Raw genomic sequence first — 15477 nt, 5'->3', positions numbered from 1 at the left:
AGATATATGAATTACAGTAGCTCTAAAGCTGAAACCAGGAAAAATAACCTAAGGCTATAATGGCCAGAAAATACATTACATTAACTTGAAGCAAATTCAAGGGAACTTGCTTCACAAGTCATATTCACGGATGTAAATTGATAATCGAAAATGCTTTAAGGCAGGGGTCAGCAAACTTGTTCAGTCCACTGTCCCTCAGACCTTGTTGGGGGCCGGACTAGATTTTTTTTTGGGGGGGGGGGAATGAACGAATTCCTATGCCCCACAAATAACCCAGAGGTGCATTTTAAATAAAATGACACATTCTACTCATGTAAAAACACGCTGGTGCCCAGACCGTCCATGGGCCAGATTTAGAAGGTGAATGGGCTGGATCCAGCCCCGGGGCCTTAGTTTCCCTACCCATGCTTTAAGCAATGACAATGATGTAGTAGTAAGCAGCAGCAGCAGCAGCAGCAAAAGGGCACTCCTAACACATTCCTCTTTGCACCATCATTTTATCTACCTACAACTTAATGCACAAGTTGCGCAAGTGAGCAATTTGTGCTCAGGCACTGTCCCACTCTGCCCCAGATGGAAGAGTGAGCGTGGGGCAGGGAAATAAATGGAAGGGGAAATGAATGTTGTGCGTGTGTGTTTTTTGGGGTGGGGTTTTTTTTTTGGGGGGGGCTGGTTAATAAAAATGATTTTGGAAAAAAACCCTAAAGGGAAAGAATGTGGGTATGCGTGTGAATAGATGTTTGTATGAGTGAGGGTGAAGAGAGAATGGACCAATAAAGGGGAGAAAGTTTCTGCCTTGGCCGCGCCCACCGCCACGTGCTGTCCTCCCCCTGCTCTGTTTGGCCTGGAGAGAAGTTTTTGTCCATCCCTGGCGTAACACATAACGACCCGCATAATGTGGGTGAACAAGCGTGATGATCCGGACAAGGGAGACGTCCGTTTGCTCTTGCCGGGATAAAAATCGCACACGTGCATATTCATTCAGCCGAGTCCAGCTCCGCTTCCAGGCTGCCTGGTCGTGTGCATGCGTGCTCCTGATGCTGCCACGCGTTTGAATTCTGGGAGGCAAGGGGAGATGCGGGCAGGATGTAACGGAGACGCGGAAAAGCGGAGACGCGGAGCACCCCAGGGGAGTGTCGAGTGGGCACGATCCAAGAGGGGAGCTCAATCAGAGCATCATGCAAACATGCTCACTCACTTCGGTTGGTTTTCTTGCTTGTTTGCCAGGCTCTCGTCACCCTGCCCCTCATTTATTTTATTTTATTTATTTATTTATTTTGGATGCTGATGTTCTTATGTATGCCTTTCTTCTATGGGATGTTTGTCGCTGCTGCTTTTTAAAAAGCGCCTTCGAGAGTTTAAGCACTAGGTAGAAATAAGCCGCGGACTTTGTCCGCAGTTTTCAGCAGGACAGTTTATACATATGCCCGAATCAGGAAATCAAAGGTAAGGAAGATTTCTTGCAGAGCATCCTCATGGATGACCACGTGGCCTAATGGATAAGGCGTCTGACTTCGGATCAGAAGATTGAGGGTTCGAGTCCCTTCGTGGTTGGCGTTTGTTATCTGGGAAGAAAGTTGCTGATATTTTTGTTCTTTCTCAGCGGGGAGTATAGAAGGAAAGTGCTCACCGTGTCTGGGTGTTTGTGCGTGTATACAGAGAGTATCAAGCGAAGCCAGGCGATTTTTGTAGTTCTTAAACTGCATTAATATAAATAAGTCATTCTTTTAAACCTCTAAAGCCTTATAAGGCCTGAGGCTCTGCTTGCAAACCTTATTTTTAAGAGTTTGCTTTTGGTTAGACTTCTGTGCCTGTTTTGGTTTTTGGGATTTCTTTACTCTGGCTTTGTCAGGTGTCATATCATCCTCATCCTCAAATGTTTTTGCAACCAGAGACGTGCAATATTCATATTGTAATAAATGATAGAATGACTGAATATATAAACTGAATAATTGGATAAGCCTTCTGGAAAGCAGGATGTTGCCGATTAGGTGCTTCAATCATCATTTCATAGCTGGGCTTTTAGGGTAGACCTTGTGAGAGGTAAGCTACAGTTCCATTATTCTTTGTGTGTAAGGAATGTGCTTTAAAATGTATGATGCATATACCTCCTCTCAGATCTCTTATATGCCACCTTGAACTTTCTGGAAGAAAAGATGGGATAAATGCATAACATTTCCTTTAATTATCATGGAACAGCTAACTACGTGGTCACATTTCACCCCTCCATTTCAGAATAATGTATGCTATAAACAATAGTGAGAAAATCAGCCGAGCATAGAAAAACAGGCTCTCAGTAATAGCCATGATCCTGTTCCATTCTGCATTGGTAGCCATTTGGCTTTTCTCGGGAAATAGCTGTTCCCTCATCTGTTTCACCTCTGAATAGATACTTCTGAGGAAGATGTAAGCCTCTGCTTCTGCATCTTCTTTGCCTGCCAGGGCATGATCACAGGGCTCTTTCTGCTCATCTGAAATATAAAGAAGCACACGTAGCAAATCCTTAGCTAAGTTGGAGCCCTATCACTGGAAGTCCTGGGCCAGAGGCAATGATGATATTATGGCTCAGCTACAGATGGCAAATTATGCCTTCATAAGGCTTTCCATGATATTTGAGGACCAAACACTGCATAGGTAAATATCCAGTGTCATATAGAATCAGCTGTGGAATACTTTACTGTGCACCAAACTGACTAAGTTTTGGGAGAAAGTGCTGGACTATATATATATATATAGTGTTTTGTTTATAAACAAGACACTACGGGGGAAAATTAAGATTTTCAAAGGTGAATATGCTCTTAAACTATATACCCGTTGTGTCAAGATTAAAAACCGGACAGCGAAAATGGATTCTACAGTAAAAGCATACGGTATGTTTCAAAGACCTTTTGCCCATATTACATCTCCAACAAAGAGCTACATTAGATAGTCCTTTCTTATACAAATGTAAGGGAGCCCAATAGATTCCAAATAGTATTTTCTGTTGTATAAGTCTTACTTTAAGTTCTACTGATACATCTAATACTGAAGCCATGTGTGCTGATCCCAGGGGGAAGGTTACCGTAGGCGTGGTCAAAGTCCGGTCCTGGGTCACTAGCCTGGAATCAGTCCACAAGGAGCAGGGCGAGATCCGAAACAGGAAGCCGGGCGGGGACAGGAGCACAGAAGAGTCAGGTCTGGGTCCGGGCAGAAACAGGAACTCAACAACAACGTTGCTCCCACAACCTGGGACCGGGCCGACTGGCCTTTATCTGTTCTGAGGCTAGGGGCGGTCCCGGCCCCCAGGAGACCCGCCTCTCTTGGCCTTAAGGCGAGCACTCCTCCTGGGAGCAACCAGTTCCCTTCGCCTCTCTGCCCTGAGTCTCTGCAGTTCAGGAGAGGCTAAAGGGTTACTGGGCCCAGGGGGAGACTCACCTGCAGGCACTGAGTCCTCAGCCACCTCTGGAGCCAGAGTGGGATCACCTGGTGCCTGTTCCTGAGGATCCAACACAGGTGCAGGCGCTTCAGAATCCAGGCCCTGCCCCAATTCAGCCGGCCCTGGAGGCGGGGACTCCTGTGCAGGCTGGGATTCCTCTGGTTCAGCCTCTGAATCAGAATCCCAGGCCATCACACCATGACATTTCCCCACTGTCTAGGTAATAGTAAACATTCCAATTCTTTATTCCAATCATTTCTAAAACTCTGCATACGTTGCTCTTGTTGTTGTTAATAAACTGTGGAATATTTTCTGCTCTGGGGACCTTTGGCTCTTCCCCACTACTCAAACCTGGTTTGTGTATCACTTGTAATAATGAGGGTTGCCCTGGCCTTCCATCAGTCATTTCTAGAAGTTCTAAAATGAGTTTTTCAAAGGTTTCTTTGCACACTATAAACTCCTCCTCTCTCTGAGCCCATTGAGCTTGGGCTGGGCTGGGACAAAGAGCACACTACACTGAACCTGCATAGAATATAATTCTAGTGGGTTCCCTGTCCCTTGCAAAGTACCCCCAGGAGAGGGCAGTTTGTATCAGAAAGGACCCAAAGCTCCTCATATTAATTGTAGTCTTTTAAATGTGTCTGTGGGGGGTTATTGTTTTGTTTTAATTATTTACTTGTATTTTTATCCTGTATTTTATTCTGTGAGCCGCCCTGTGATCTTGCAATGAAGGGCAGTATATAAATTTTATTATTATTAATAATAATTTAAAAAGTAATAACATTTTATTTCAGACAGTGGAGCTGGAAGGCAGCACACTCTGGTCTTTTGTCCAGTGTGTGTTTTGCAATAATCTGTTATAAGGTGCCTTGAGGATCATTCAACCAAATCTTACATAAACCTAGCATCAGCATCACCTGTATTACCCTTCACCTGCAGGTTCCAGCGCAGGTTGCAACAGTTTATAAATCCAAATTAAAAACAGCCAAAACAGATTACAAGCACAGGGATAGGGCAGGCCTTGAAAACACACATCCCAGGTGTCAAAGGCCTGAGTATTTATTTGGAGGTGTACCTAAATAAATAAATCACAGATTTATAAATGCTAGGCTGACACCCGAGCCTGAGCTCGGATAGCTTTAGACAAATAGCACATCCTGTCAGGAAATACTCCAGGTACTTTCACATGCAAACGATACTGGGGTATAGTGGGCTCACATTCAAAATCCATAGTAAACAATTTCCCATAATGTGTCTTCCCTTTCCCCTCCTCCTTTTGCATTTACTTTTTGAAAAATGAATTATGGGCTGTCTGTCGCAGGGGTCTTCGGTCTTCACAGTGGTCTTTGTAAACCTTTGAGACCTAACACAGGAGCCCCTTCTGCATATTTTGGCATATATGATTTGCACCTTCCCTCCCTCTCTCTGTGCTGGCTGCTGCTCACTATTATTCTCTTTCAACTTGTACAATTTTAAATGTGTGTGTGTGTGTAAAATGTTGTCAGCCTTTTGTGCTCACAAATCCAAAGGAAACAGACCATTCACAGGTTGATCTGATCTTTGATGCCATGAAACACTGACCTGCTGTGCAGCAATTTATGGGTTTGGGGCTGTTCAATCAAAGTATTAATTTCTTATGAATACTGACCAGGATAAGGAACGTATTTTTCAGATGTTTTCTTCTTTCTCCTAGAGGAAATGAGTCTCTCGCATTTGAGGAACCAACGGGGAGGTTTCATCTCCTTCAGAGACCTTGTCACATAATTCTCAAGGAGGCTGACAACCATCAGCAGGAAAACTCCCATGAAAAATTTCGCTGCAAAATGAAAGGATGTTAGATGGATCTTTCCTAGCGCTATCAAAGAATTACTTTTCCATTATAAGCTGCAAGTAGAAGGACTCTTGACTTTTCCCAACAGTGTTTAGGAGCATTTCACTTGTTCTGTTTGTACCTCCTAAGTTCTGTTCATGTAGCTGCTGGGGAACAGATGGGGAAATACAGGGCAACAGTGATTGGACAATGGCATCATGTGTGTGCCCTGAAAACAGTGAATGAACACAGCTTGGCTATTCCACACTAAACACCTAGCATGGAAATGCCCAAAAATAGATGGTGGCTTAGCACTAGCAGACTATAACCTTGCATTCCCAGCCGAGACATGCCAGTAACTAGATCCACTCCAATAAGACCTTTGTGTCTCAGTCTCAAAGAGATTTCATCAGGTTATTTGAAATTTCTACAAGGCACAAGGGTAGGGGGAACCCCATTAGCAGATTTGGGGCAGGGATAGGAGAGGGAGGACAAGTGCCACTGTGTTCACAGAAGCTGTTCCATGCACAGAGTGATTTAGCTGGGTACAACCCAAAGAAGCATTAAGAAACAGGAAGTTGATTTATGTTGGGACCTTCTTATTAGGACGCTTTTAAATCAAGAATACACTTAGGTAGGGCTGCCATACATTCAGAATTTTCTGGGAATAACCAGGATTTGTCCGTCAAAAATGGCGTCTGGGCGGAATTTTTGCAAACTGGTTAAAATGTCTGGGGAAACCCAAGCATATGGCAGCCGATATCAGAAGTGTTGATTTTTTTTGGGGGGGGGGTTAATTTCTGAAAAAAATACCAAAAAAATAGCTTTAAAACCAGATTTTCACTTCTTGAAATATGGCAACCCTAACTTAGGCAAAGAAAAGCTGCTGTTTAATTTACATAAATACTATATATTTAAAGCACATACTTTCCCTCAAAGAATTCTGGGCATTGTACAGTGGTACCTCGGGTTAATAACTTAATTCGTCTTAACCTGAAACAATTCTTACCACTTTAGCTAATGGGGCCTCCTGCTGCTGCACGATTTCTGTTCTCATCCTGAAGCAAAGTTCTTAACTCGAGGTACTATTTCTGGGTTAGTGGAGTCTGTAACCTGAAGCGTCTGTAACCCGAGGTACCACTGTAGTTTGCTAAAGGGTGCTAGGAATGGTAATGTGGTGAGGGCAAACTTACATTGCCTAAAATTCTTTGAGGGAAAGCATGTGTTTCGAATGTGCTTTAAAGGCATGGTGTATACCAGGGGGGCCAGAGGGCAATTAGGGAGCCAATGTTACACACATGGGACGTTGGAAGCAGCTGGGGTAGAGCCAGATGTAGCGGCCCAACAGTTTCAATGGCTGGTGGCTCCTCCTCTGCCTTCTACCGCCGATGGGAGGCTGCCTTGACCCTCCTTTCCCTCCAAAGCAGGGGTCAGCAACCTAAGGCTCATGGGCTGGAAGCAATCCGTGGAGGTCATTTGACCGGCCCACAAGCCACCCCTGAACTGAGGTGCCTGCTTGCGCGCTGCACTAAACGGGCGCAACACGATGTGGGGACTCGCTTCCGCGGTGCCGGAAATCACGGACACCGGAAATCGCACGTGCAATCCGGCCCATGGAGGAATCTCTGCGGGACCGATCCAGCCCAAGCAAGATAAACCTTGCTGATTCCTGCTCCAAAGCATCAGCAGGAGGAGAAGGAGCTGGCCCCTGGCACCATGCTGCACTTTGCTCTGTGCTTTGTCTCCACCCTTTTCAGACATTGTGTCCACCCCCACCACAAAAATATTCAGGGGACCCAAAAGGGCTCAGCTCCCAGGATTTGGTGTCCCTGGTGTGTACACAGCCGCAGTACTGATTGCAAAAAATCAGCCCATGTCTTCTAGCTAGATTTGCCTTCTGCAAAGTTTTGCCAGAAGGATATCCGATGTTGTAATCCTATACCTATTTATCTGGAAGTAAGCCCACTGAACTTAGTAGTTGCTTCTGAGTAGACACACATAGGATTGCGCTGTGAAGGTTCCTCAGGACAAGAGAGTATTCTATAATATAGCTCATATATAATATACTTTGTTTCCTGGCAGTGCGAGTTGATTATACGTCCACTTGAAATTACTATTGCTTACCTATTATAGGGGGGTCATCTGAGGATGCTGGCAGAATACTATTTAGAATCAGCGACAAAAAAGAGACTTCTAGGATCAATGTGATCTTGACGTTGATCTTTTCAGAATCACTGGCAGAAGTGAAGGAAACAGCCATATCCAGGAAGAAGAGAACAGCGGTTGGGATGATCAGATTCAGCACATACAGAATAGGACGCCTCTGCATAAAAATCTGTTGAGAGATTAAAAACACATCAGACTGCTTGGAGACAACAACAAACGCAAGTGGGATTTGATTGCAACAAGGAGTCATCCCCTAATTTTCAAAACTTGACAGCTAGGGGTTGTTTATCCCCCCCTCCCATTGAACCGAAACAGGTGTTCCAGTGGGTCACTGAGGCTAGGGGCTCTTCCAACTTTCTCCTTCAGACAATCCTTCTGCATTGACTTTTCTGTCAAGGATCTATCATGCATTGCAGAAGATGCTGAGTCATGTTTCAGGTTGCGTTCTCAGCCACCTCCCCACTTCCTACACAAATAACACCTCTGCATAACAACTCCATCTTCTTATTAAGGAAGCCCAGATTATAAACATCCAAGAAATCTCATGCTTTCTTAGAATAAAGGCCATTCCCTTCTCCAGACTGTGGTCCAGGCATCTGATCGGCATTTTACTCATACCCTCCAACATTACTCAGATGAAAATAGGGTCATTTCTCATTCCTCCCAATTTACCCTCCTCGATGCCCCATTTTGTGGTGTCCCCCTGCAGAGCATTTCCTGTCAGAAGAAGGGCAAGTGCCACCACTACACAAAAGGGACACAGCACACAGACCCGCCCCCTGCCCCCCCGCTGAGAAAATTCTGTAATCCCAATTTTATTTTATTCTTTGGTAGATTTACCAAAAGAAAAACAGCAATAATTTTTTTTTAGAAAGGGGCATGGACACAAAGCATTAAAAAATAATAATCAAGATTCCTTGTGTTCTGCTCTGCCTATCTGCCCACCCAGGGCAGCCCTGCCCTTTGCCTGCCCCTAACAGCTGATATGTCATATGGGGCTGAAGAAGAAGAAGAAGAGTTTGGATTTGATATATCACATTATCATTACCTGAAGGAGTCTCAAAGCAGCTAACAATCTCCTTTCCCTTCCTCCCCCACAACAAACACTCTGTGAGGTGAGTGGGGCTGAGAGACTTCAAAGAAGTGTGACTGGCCCAAGGTCACCCAGCAGCTGCATGTGGAGGAGCGGGGAAGCGAACCCAGTTCACCAGATTACGAGTCTACCGTTCGTAACCACTACACCACACTGAGCCTCTTCTCCTCACTCGCTCTCCAGGAGCTACTATGAGCTGCCCAAAGGAGGAGGCCAGCAGCGGCGGCTATAGAGAGGCAATGGGAGGCTCCCTCACAGCCACCACTGCCACCATAATTGTCACTTGGAACAAGCACCGGCTTATTCTCCCCTCTCCCCCCAAGCTCGGTGGTGGCAGTACTGGCAGGGGAATAGAGACATTCCAAGATCAAATCAGAAGCTGGGATGGCTTTCGTAATTCTGGGACCGCCTTTGGAAAATTGGAGGGTATTATTTTACTTCGCAACCTGTCTCTTCCATAGGATCTAAAATGAAATGGGTAATACATAATTGGGGATAGTGAGTCCCCGAGGTGATCAGTATTCTGTTTCTGGGCTCTTATGCCACACGTTGTGACCACCAGTGACTTAACGGTATTTCTTGAAGAAGAATCCTCCGTAGCGACAACAAAATTTCATTGAAACAATGCAATCTGCAGAATGTTTCCTGTTAAACAATGGAAGTCAAAGCCCTGATGAGCAAGTCATCAGTCTTATATACCTGGTAAGTCACCGTACTATAGTTCATCTCAAGACCAGTCATGGTATCACGGGAAACAATGATGTTGTTGTACTTCCACTCCCCGTTGGTTAAGTATAGGTTGCGATCTTTGGCATCCAATTTAGTGGAAAACGTTTTGTCCGACATTTTCACTTCCTTATCTGGAGTGAGAGAAAAACAAAGGGACAGCAGCTTAAGATGGGGTTCTGTTTTCCTTGTAGCCTCTACATAAGGCTCCACCATCCAAACAAAGGAGACCTAAACTCTTAAAATGCTTTGTGCGATATAGTAATAATTCAGCAATGCTAACTCATATTTGCCAACTCTTCATATTTATCAGGGACAGTTCCTATTTTCTGGTACTATATGTGGTAAATTACATTTCCCTCTTTTTTTGGCAGGAGATGCTGCAGGTGCCTAAAACCCCCCGATGACATTGTATTTTTCGCTCTATAAGACGCACCAGACCACAAGATGCACCTAGTTTTTGGAGGAGGAAAACAAGAAAAAAAATTCTGAATCTCAGAAGCCAGAACAGCAAGAGGGATCGTTGCGCAGTGAAAGCAGCAATCCCTCTTGCTGTTCTGGCTTCTGGGATAGCTGCACAGCCTGCATTCGCTCCATGAGACGCACACACATTTCCCCCTTTTAGGAGGGAAAAAGTGAGTCTTATAGTGCAAAATATACAGTATATGCTTTCCTCGGTTGCTAACAGCATCGTGTGTGTGTGTGTGTTGTACAGTGGTACCTTGGGTTAAGAACTTAATTCATTCTAGACAGTGGCGTAGCATGGGTTGTCAGCACCCGGGGCAAGGCAAGTAATTTGCGCCCCCTAACCCGTGGATTTGCGCCCCCTAACGCTAACCCCCAGATGTTGCGCCCGGTGCGGCCGGCCCCCCCTGCACCCCCCACGCTATGCCACTGATTCTAGAGGTCTGTTCTTAACCTGAAACTGTTCTTAACCTGAGGCATCACTTTAGCTAATGGGGCCTCCTGCTGCCGCCATGCCGCCACCACACGATTTCTGCTCTCATCCTTAACCCGAGGTAGTATTTCTGTGTTAGCGGTGTCTGTAAACCTGAAGCGTCTGTAACCCGAGGTACCACTGTATAATAGAACTGCAATGAGGACAGGAAAAGCCATGCTTGTTGCTTAGTGCTGTTTCCTCACGTCCTGCTTACAAGCTTACCGTCAGCATCTGATTGGATGCTGTGGGAAATGGGATTCTGGGCCAGTTCCATCAGGACTCTTCTTGTGCCCTTATGGGCTAAAACGTCCTCCTACCATGGCCACTTCCAGACTTCTGCCATTTTGTGGGTGGGATCAATTTTCATACCAGCACATTCTGGTGGTGCAGTTAAAGCAGGTTAGGTGCTACTGTGCAACAAAATCCCTCCCCTCAACCATGGTGTGGTGTCTTACTTTCCCCTCCCCCTTTTCTTTTGCGCCTGTCATCAAAGCAGGTGGAGTCAAGGGGAAGCAACATTTGTTTGGGAGGCTGTGCTGGTGGGGGTGGGGGCGCCCCCCAATATTTTGTTCAAGTTGGCGCCAATGTCAAGCAGCAAGCGTACTCGAGAGAATAATAATGCTGTTTACGGCTTACCTGAATGCATGGGGGAGAGCACAGTTATGTTGCAAGCCTGCTTATCAAAAGGAAACGTGAAGATGTGCAGACTGCAAGATGATGTCAGGTGAAAAGCCTGGTGCTGCATCATGTCTCCACTGGAAGAAACGCGAAGGAATGGGCTGGTTCTGGACTTCTCTTCATTGGCCCTGAAACATTGCCATTAAGGCCCAAGAGATTAAGCAACAGGCTTGGAATCACTTGTTTTAGTTCAGGTAACCCTTTTGCAGCTGAAGTTTGCTTTCCCTACCCCTCACCATCCCAATGTCTTTCTATGCATTTTTGATTATTTGGTATTGGGTTGGTTATATGTGATAGTGTTTTTAATACTATTTGCACATGCAAAAGTTCCTGGGCTGCTTTATTTCTAATCAGTGCATGTCCTGTGGCTTTCCGCTGGAATCCTGCGACTTTTTGCACCATTAAATGTTCCTTTTTCGTTTCGTCTTGGTTTTGTTGCGCTATAGCAAAAGAGTGCCCCTCCAGACGGCAATAGTGCAATAACATTGGGGGGAAATCACAGAACAACCAATAACGCTGAGAGATGTGTAGAAATCCACCGCTGAGGCACTATTCTTATGTTAATAATACGTTACAGAATACACCTGTAAAAAACACCAGTCTGGAGGAGCCCTCAATCCTAAAGACTGGAATATTTAAAGCATATTACAAGTAGGTTGCACAGTAATTTATAAGGTGCTGGTAATATAAACAGTATTAACAAGGAACTGAAAATGTGAAGTTAAGGCAGACAGTTCTGGAACACTCTCTCTCTCTCTCTCTCTCTCTCTCTGGTGTATTTCCCCCATCTCATCCTATCTGCTAGTCTTTGTAGTAACCTCCAGTTAAATACTTCTATAGTAAACTTAGGGCATGTAATTCTTGCCTACAACATAACAGTCCCAGGGTGGAATCCTGGCCCCCTGTCGCCCGCCACATCTTCCCCCCTGTCAGCAGCACCCCTAACAGTCATGCATTGAGGCTGAAATCTGAAGAGAGGTTATTTTTGTGTTGAAAATACACTGTGCAAGAGGAATGGGTTAAGTTCCCTCCCTGCCAATCGCAGCCTGACTGTCTCTCCCTCTCCCTCCTGCCATTTCCTTATGGATTAGTCCAAGGGCAACAGTTTTAACACTGCTACTCCCTCAAGAATTGAAAAGGGAGCCGACAAGCTCAAGTCACCCATGAGGGTGGCTCAGTGCAGGGAGCAGTGATTGTACTGTGCAGAATGACAGCTGAGGTTCATTTGCGATATACTCCCTTTCTCTTCATCAACAAAAGCGTAAGCAGGTCAGTGGTGGGTGGATGGGAGAAGCACAGAGAGCAAGAGAATACAACGCATGCTGCCTCACAAATTAATGCCACAGAGCTACAGATCTGACCCAAATGGCTGGTATTAATTTTAGTGGATGGGATAAGTCACACAGAATCTTAAATTCTCCACAGCTCTTAAAAGTATCTGAGCTTTTCAAGATCTGGAAGCAGCTGGCCAGGCAGAATTAAGTACATTTACACCCCACTGACGATTTTAGCAGGAGAATTAAAATCCTCTTACCTCTGTCCGGCTGAAATCAATTGTGTTTACCTTTGTCTAAACCAAACTCATGTGAAGTATCAAAGTAGGCAAACACTCCAGGGATCAAAATTGACTGAAGATCACAAATACCCCAGATAGTTGGGAGAGGGAAGACATCACCATTACTAGTGTGTTGCTATAGTTTTCCGGTGGGGGTTGTTTTGCTTTTATGGTATAATGCAGTGATTTTTAACCAGTGTGTCGTGGCGCCCTGGGGTGCCTTGAATGATGATCAGGGGTGCCACAGGGCAAGACTGGCCTCTGCCCCTCTTTCCTTCCCTCCCTCCTCTGATGCCCCCTCGCACCTCTGCCTCCCAAAGGCTTGCACGGCTGTTTGTTGCAGCAGCCCTGGCTACAAGCTCCCTAGGTGAATGGTACTTCTGGGAGGCACCTCTCTTTGAGGTGGGGTGGGGGCAGCTCAGAGACCAGCTGCCCGGAGGACTCCCAAGGAGAGGGGAGAAGAGGCTGAAGGAACACTCCACAAGGGAGGGTGTTTGAAAAGGGGTGAGGGGCTGCCAGCTCTGCAGGCAAAGTGTGACGTAACAGGGCTCCTGAGCCCCACAGGGGTGCCACAGAAAGAACGTAGTTGGTTAAGGGAGCTGTGGACTCAAAAAGGTTGAAAATCTCTGATATAATGTATTTATTTTAATGTTTTCAAATCTGTTGCAAGTCACTTGGAGACATTTGGGTAACTAGTAACTAACAAGTCTAATTAACTATCATCATTGCTACCACCAATATAGCCATTTGTCTACTCTCTAGCATGAATTTTAAAGTTTCTAACTTCATCTAACTATTTGTGGGTGTTTCACAAAGCTTAAACCATCATTTCATCTGCAAACAACACTTATTTTGTATTTAGAAGGTTGGAGCTGCTAAAGCTTTTTTGGGAGGGAAGGGGAGAAATCAACATAAACATTGCTTTAAATAAGTTGCCAATGGAATAAATGATCCTTACTGTTCTTCTATAGAGATTTCAGGGATCCAGAATTTATCCGCTGGGAGAGTGAGATGGGTAATGCCACAGAAGTCAGAGGAATTCCATGACACAAAGTCATTTCTCCATTTCTACATTACAGAGTTGAGTGAGCAAAAAGATTAGTGTACAACATCTCAGTTTGCTTATTTAGGAGAACTAATAAAATCTCTGAGCAGTGGACATAAAGCAATGACTATTAATAACAGCCAGAGAAGATCAGCATTAAAAAACCCAACAATCAAGTAAAAGATATGTGCAAATACGCTTGTAGAAATAAAAATGTTTTAGTAGGCATCTAGATCAGTATAATGAAGGTGCTTGCTGTCACATTGAAATACTGACTTCTCACAAATGTGCAACAAACATGATATAGCATTTGTATCTGTGCAAGTTCTGCAGATCAAAGTGGTCAAATAGGTATGTAGGTGCTCTCTCAAGTAAACGGTTTCCAAATTCTTAATGGCTTTATATACTAATAGTAAAATATTGAATTTGGCCCACAGCAATCCGGCGGCAACTGCAGATCTTGAAGCATAATGTGGTCCAGGATTTCACTCCTGTTAGCAATCAGACCAACCATAAGGGGAGCCCCACAAAGAGTGCATTGCAGTCATTCAGTTGTGAAGTTATGGGTCTGCTATGGGTCAAGCTATCCCGGTCCAGGAATGGCCATGGCTGCTGTATCAGGTGAAGTTAGCAAAAGGTTATCCTAGACACAATATTCATCTGGGCCTTCAGCAACAAAATTGGATCCAGGAGCACCCTAAGATTGCTCCTCCAAAAGGAGTGTGACCCTTTCTGGGTCAGGCAACTGGCTCATTTCTTGGAAATGGGAAGCACTCATCCCCATTCCTTTTCCTTACCAAGCTGGACAAACCAAGGGCTAGTACAATATGATAAAAAGGGAGAGCCTTACCACAAACAGCCAGAAGTAAGTTGTAATCACTTGCAACTTCTCTACCTGTAAAGAAACAAAAACAGAAGGGGCACAACCCATCCACAGTGATGCACCTTCCAAAATTGACGGGCTTAACTCTTTAACTTGAAATCAGTGGAACATAAAAATGCTTCACTTTGTCTGGATCACCCCCAAATTATAAAATTCCCTCCTCCTCGCTTGTTTGAAGTGTGAAGCTTGCCAGAGATTTTACCATCTTACCACTGCCAGGATAGAGACGAGAGTAAAATCCAACTTGACAGTCAAAGGTTTTCTCCAGTCCTTCTTGGGTCTTGTATACAGGAGGAGCTTGTTGTCATTAGAAATATTCAGATATTCAACCACACTGTGATGTGAACAGTTCCATGTGAAGGCAATTCCTACTGCAAACGGAATGAAAAGTTTTCTTATTCCTAACCACCACTCAAGCCAGGAACAGCCTTTCTCACTAACTGCCTATTACGGATGGCAACATATGAGAGCAAAATCACTGTTCCTAATTCAGACACCAACCCATCCCTTAGACCGTCATCATAGGAAAGAGAGTCTTACCTGGGAACAGAGCAAAAAGAGAACAACAGACAAACGATTTCCACATTCTTCTTCTGCACCTGAGAGATGGCAACAGACTGCGGAGGCTGTGCAAGGAGCCAAATGAGGAGGCATCAATGAATTTTAAACCTTGCAGGGATGAAGTGCACACTATAAACTTTGGTCAAAGTCTTGCACGAAAGCCCTCTTGGGAGCGAGCTTCTTTGAAATTATTAATACTTTATTTCCTGTAAACAGGAAGAGCACTTTTCTCACACCAAGGTAGCTACTCTGGGCGGATCCCAACAGAATATTGAAAACACGACGAAACATCAAACGTTAAAAACTTCCCTAAAGTTTTTATGAGGGCCATTGCTTAGGGAACCAGAAGTGTGCCCCCCATGCCCGAGAGGAAGGCACCAGCCCAATCAGGACTGAGTGTGTTCAGTGAGCAGAGAACACTGGGTGTAATACAGTGGTACCTCAGGTTAAGAACTTAATTCGTTCTGGAGGTCTGTTCTTAACCTGAAACTGTTCTTAACCTGAGGTACCACTTTAGCTAATGGGGCCTCCTGCTGCCACCGCATGATTTCTCTTCTCATCCTGAAACAAAGTTCTTAACCCGAGGTACTATTTCTGGGTTAGCC

General features: G+C 44.9%; 1 protein-coding gene across 1 annotated transcript; it reads right to left on the bottom strand.

Annotated features, from left to right (window-relative positions):
- Window positions 1-2090: 2090 nt before the first annotated feature.
- On the bottom strand, window positions 2091-14918 carry LOC307209557 (5-hydroxytryptamine receptor 3A-like). Its single transcript, XM_079964731.1, has 9 exons — window positions 14852-14918; window positions 14522-14682; window positions 14279-14323; window positions 13342-13451; window positions 10787-10956; window positions 9184-9344; window positions 7350-7560; window positions 5064-5231; window positions 2091-2471 (listed from the first exon to the last, which is right to left on the bottom strand). Exons 1-9 carry the CDS (start codon window positions 14895-14897, stop codon window positions 2212-2214), a joined length of 1332 nt encoding a protein of 443 aa, XP_079820857.1. The 5' UTR covers window positions 14898-14918; the 3' UTR covers window positions 2091-2211.
- Between the last annotated feature and the right edge of the window lie 559 nt (window positions 14919-15477).

The sequence above is a fragment of the Podarcis cretensis genome, assembly GCF_951804945.1.
Source record: "Podarcis cretensis genome assembly, chromosome: 2".
Lineage (NCBI taxonomy): Eukaryota > Metazoa > Chordata > Lepidosauria > Squamata > Lacertidae > Podarcis > Podarcis cretensis.
The sequence above is the reverse complement of the archived record's forward strand: the minus strand, read 5'-3'. Positions and strand labels throughout refer to the sequence as shown.

Coding starts and splice junctions, on each gene's coding strand:
- LOC307209557 (XM_079964731.1), bottom strand. CDS start 14,897: ATGTGGAAATCGTTTGTCTGTTGTTCTCTTTTTGCTCTGTTCCCAG. Junction 13,452..14,278: donor CTTACTTCTGGCTGTTTGTG/GTAAGGCTCTCC, acceptor TCTGTAATGTAG/AAATGGAGAAATGACTTTGT. Junction 9,345..10,786: donor GCTCTCCCCCATGCATTCAG/GTAAGCCGTAAA, acceptor CTCTCACTCCAG/ATAAGGAAGTGAAAATGTCG.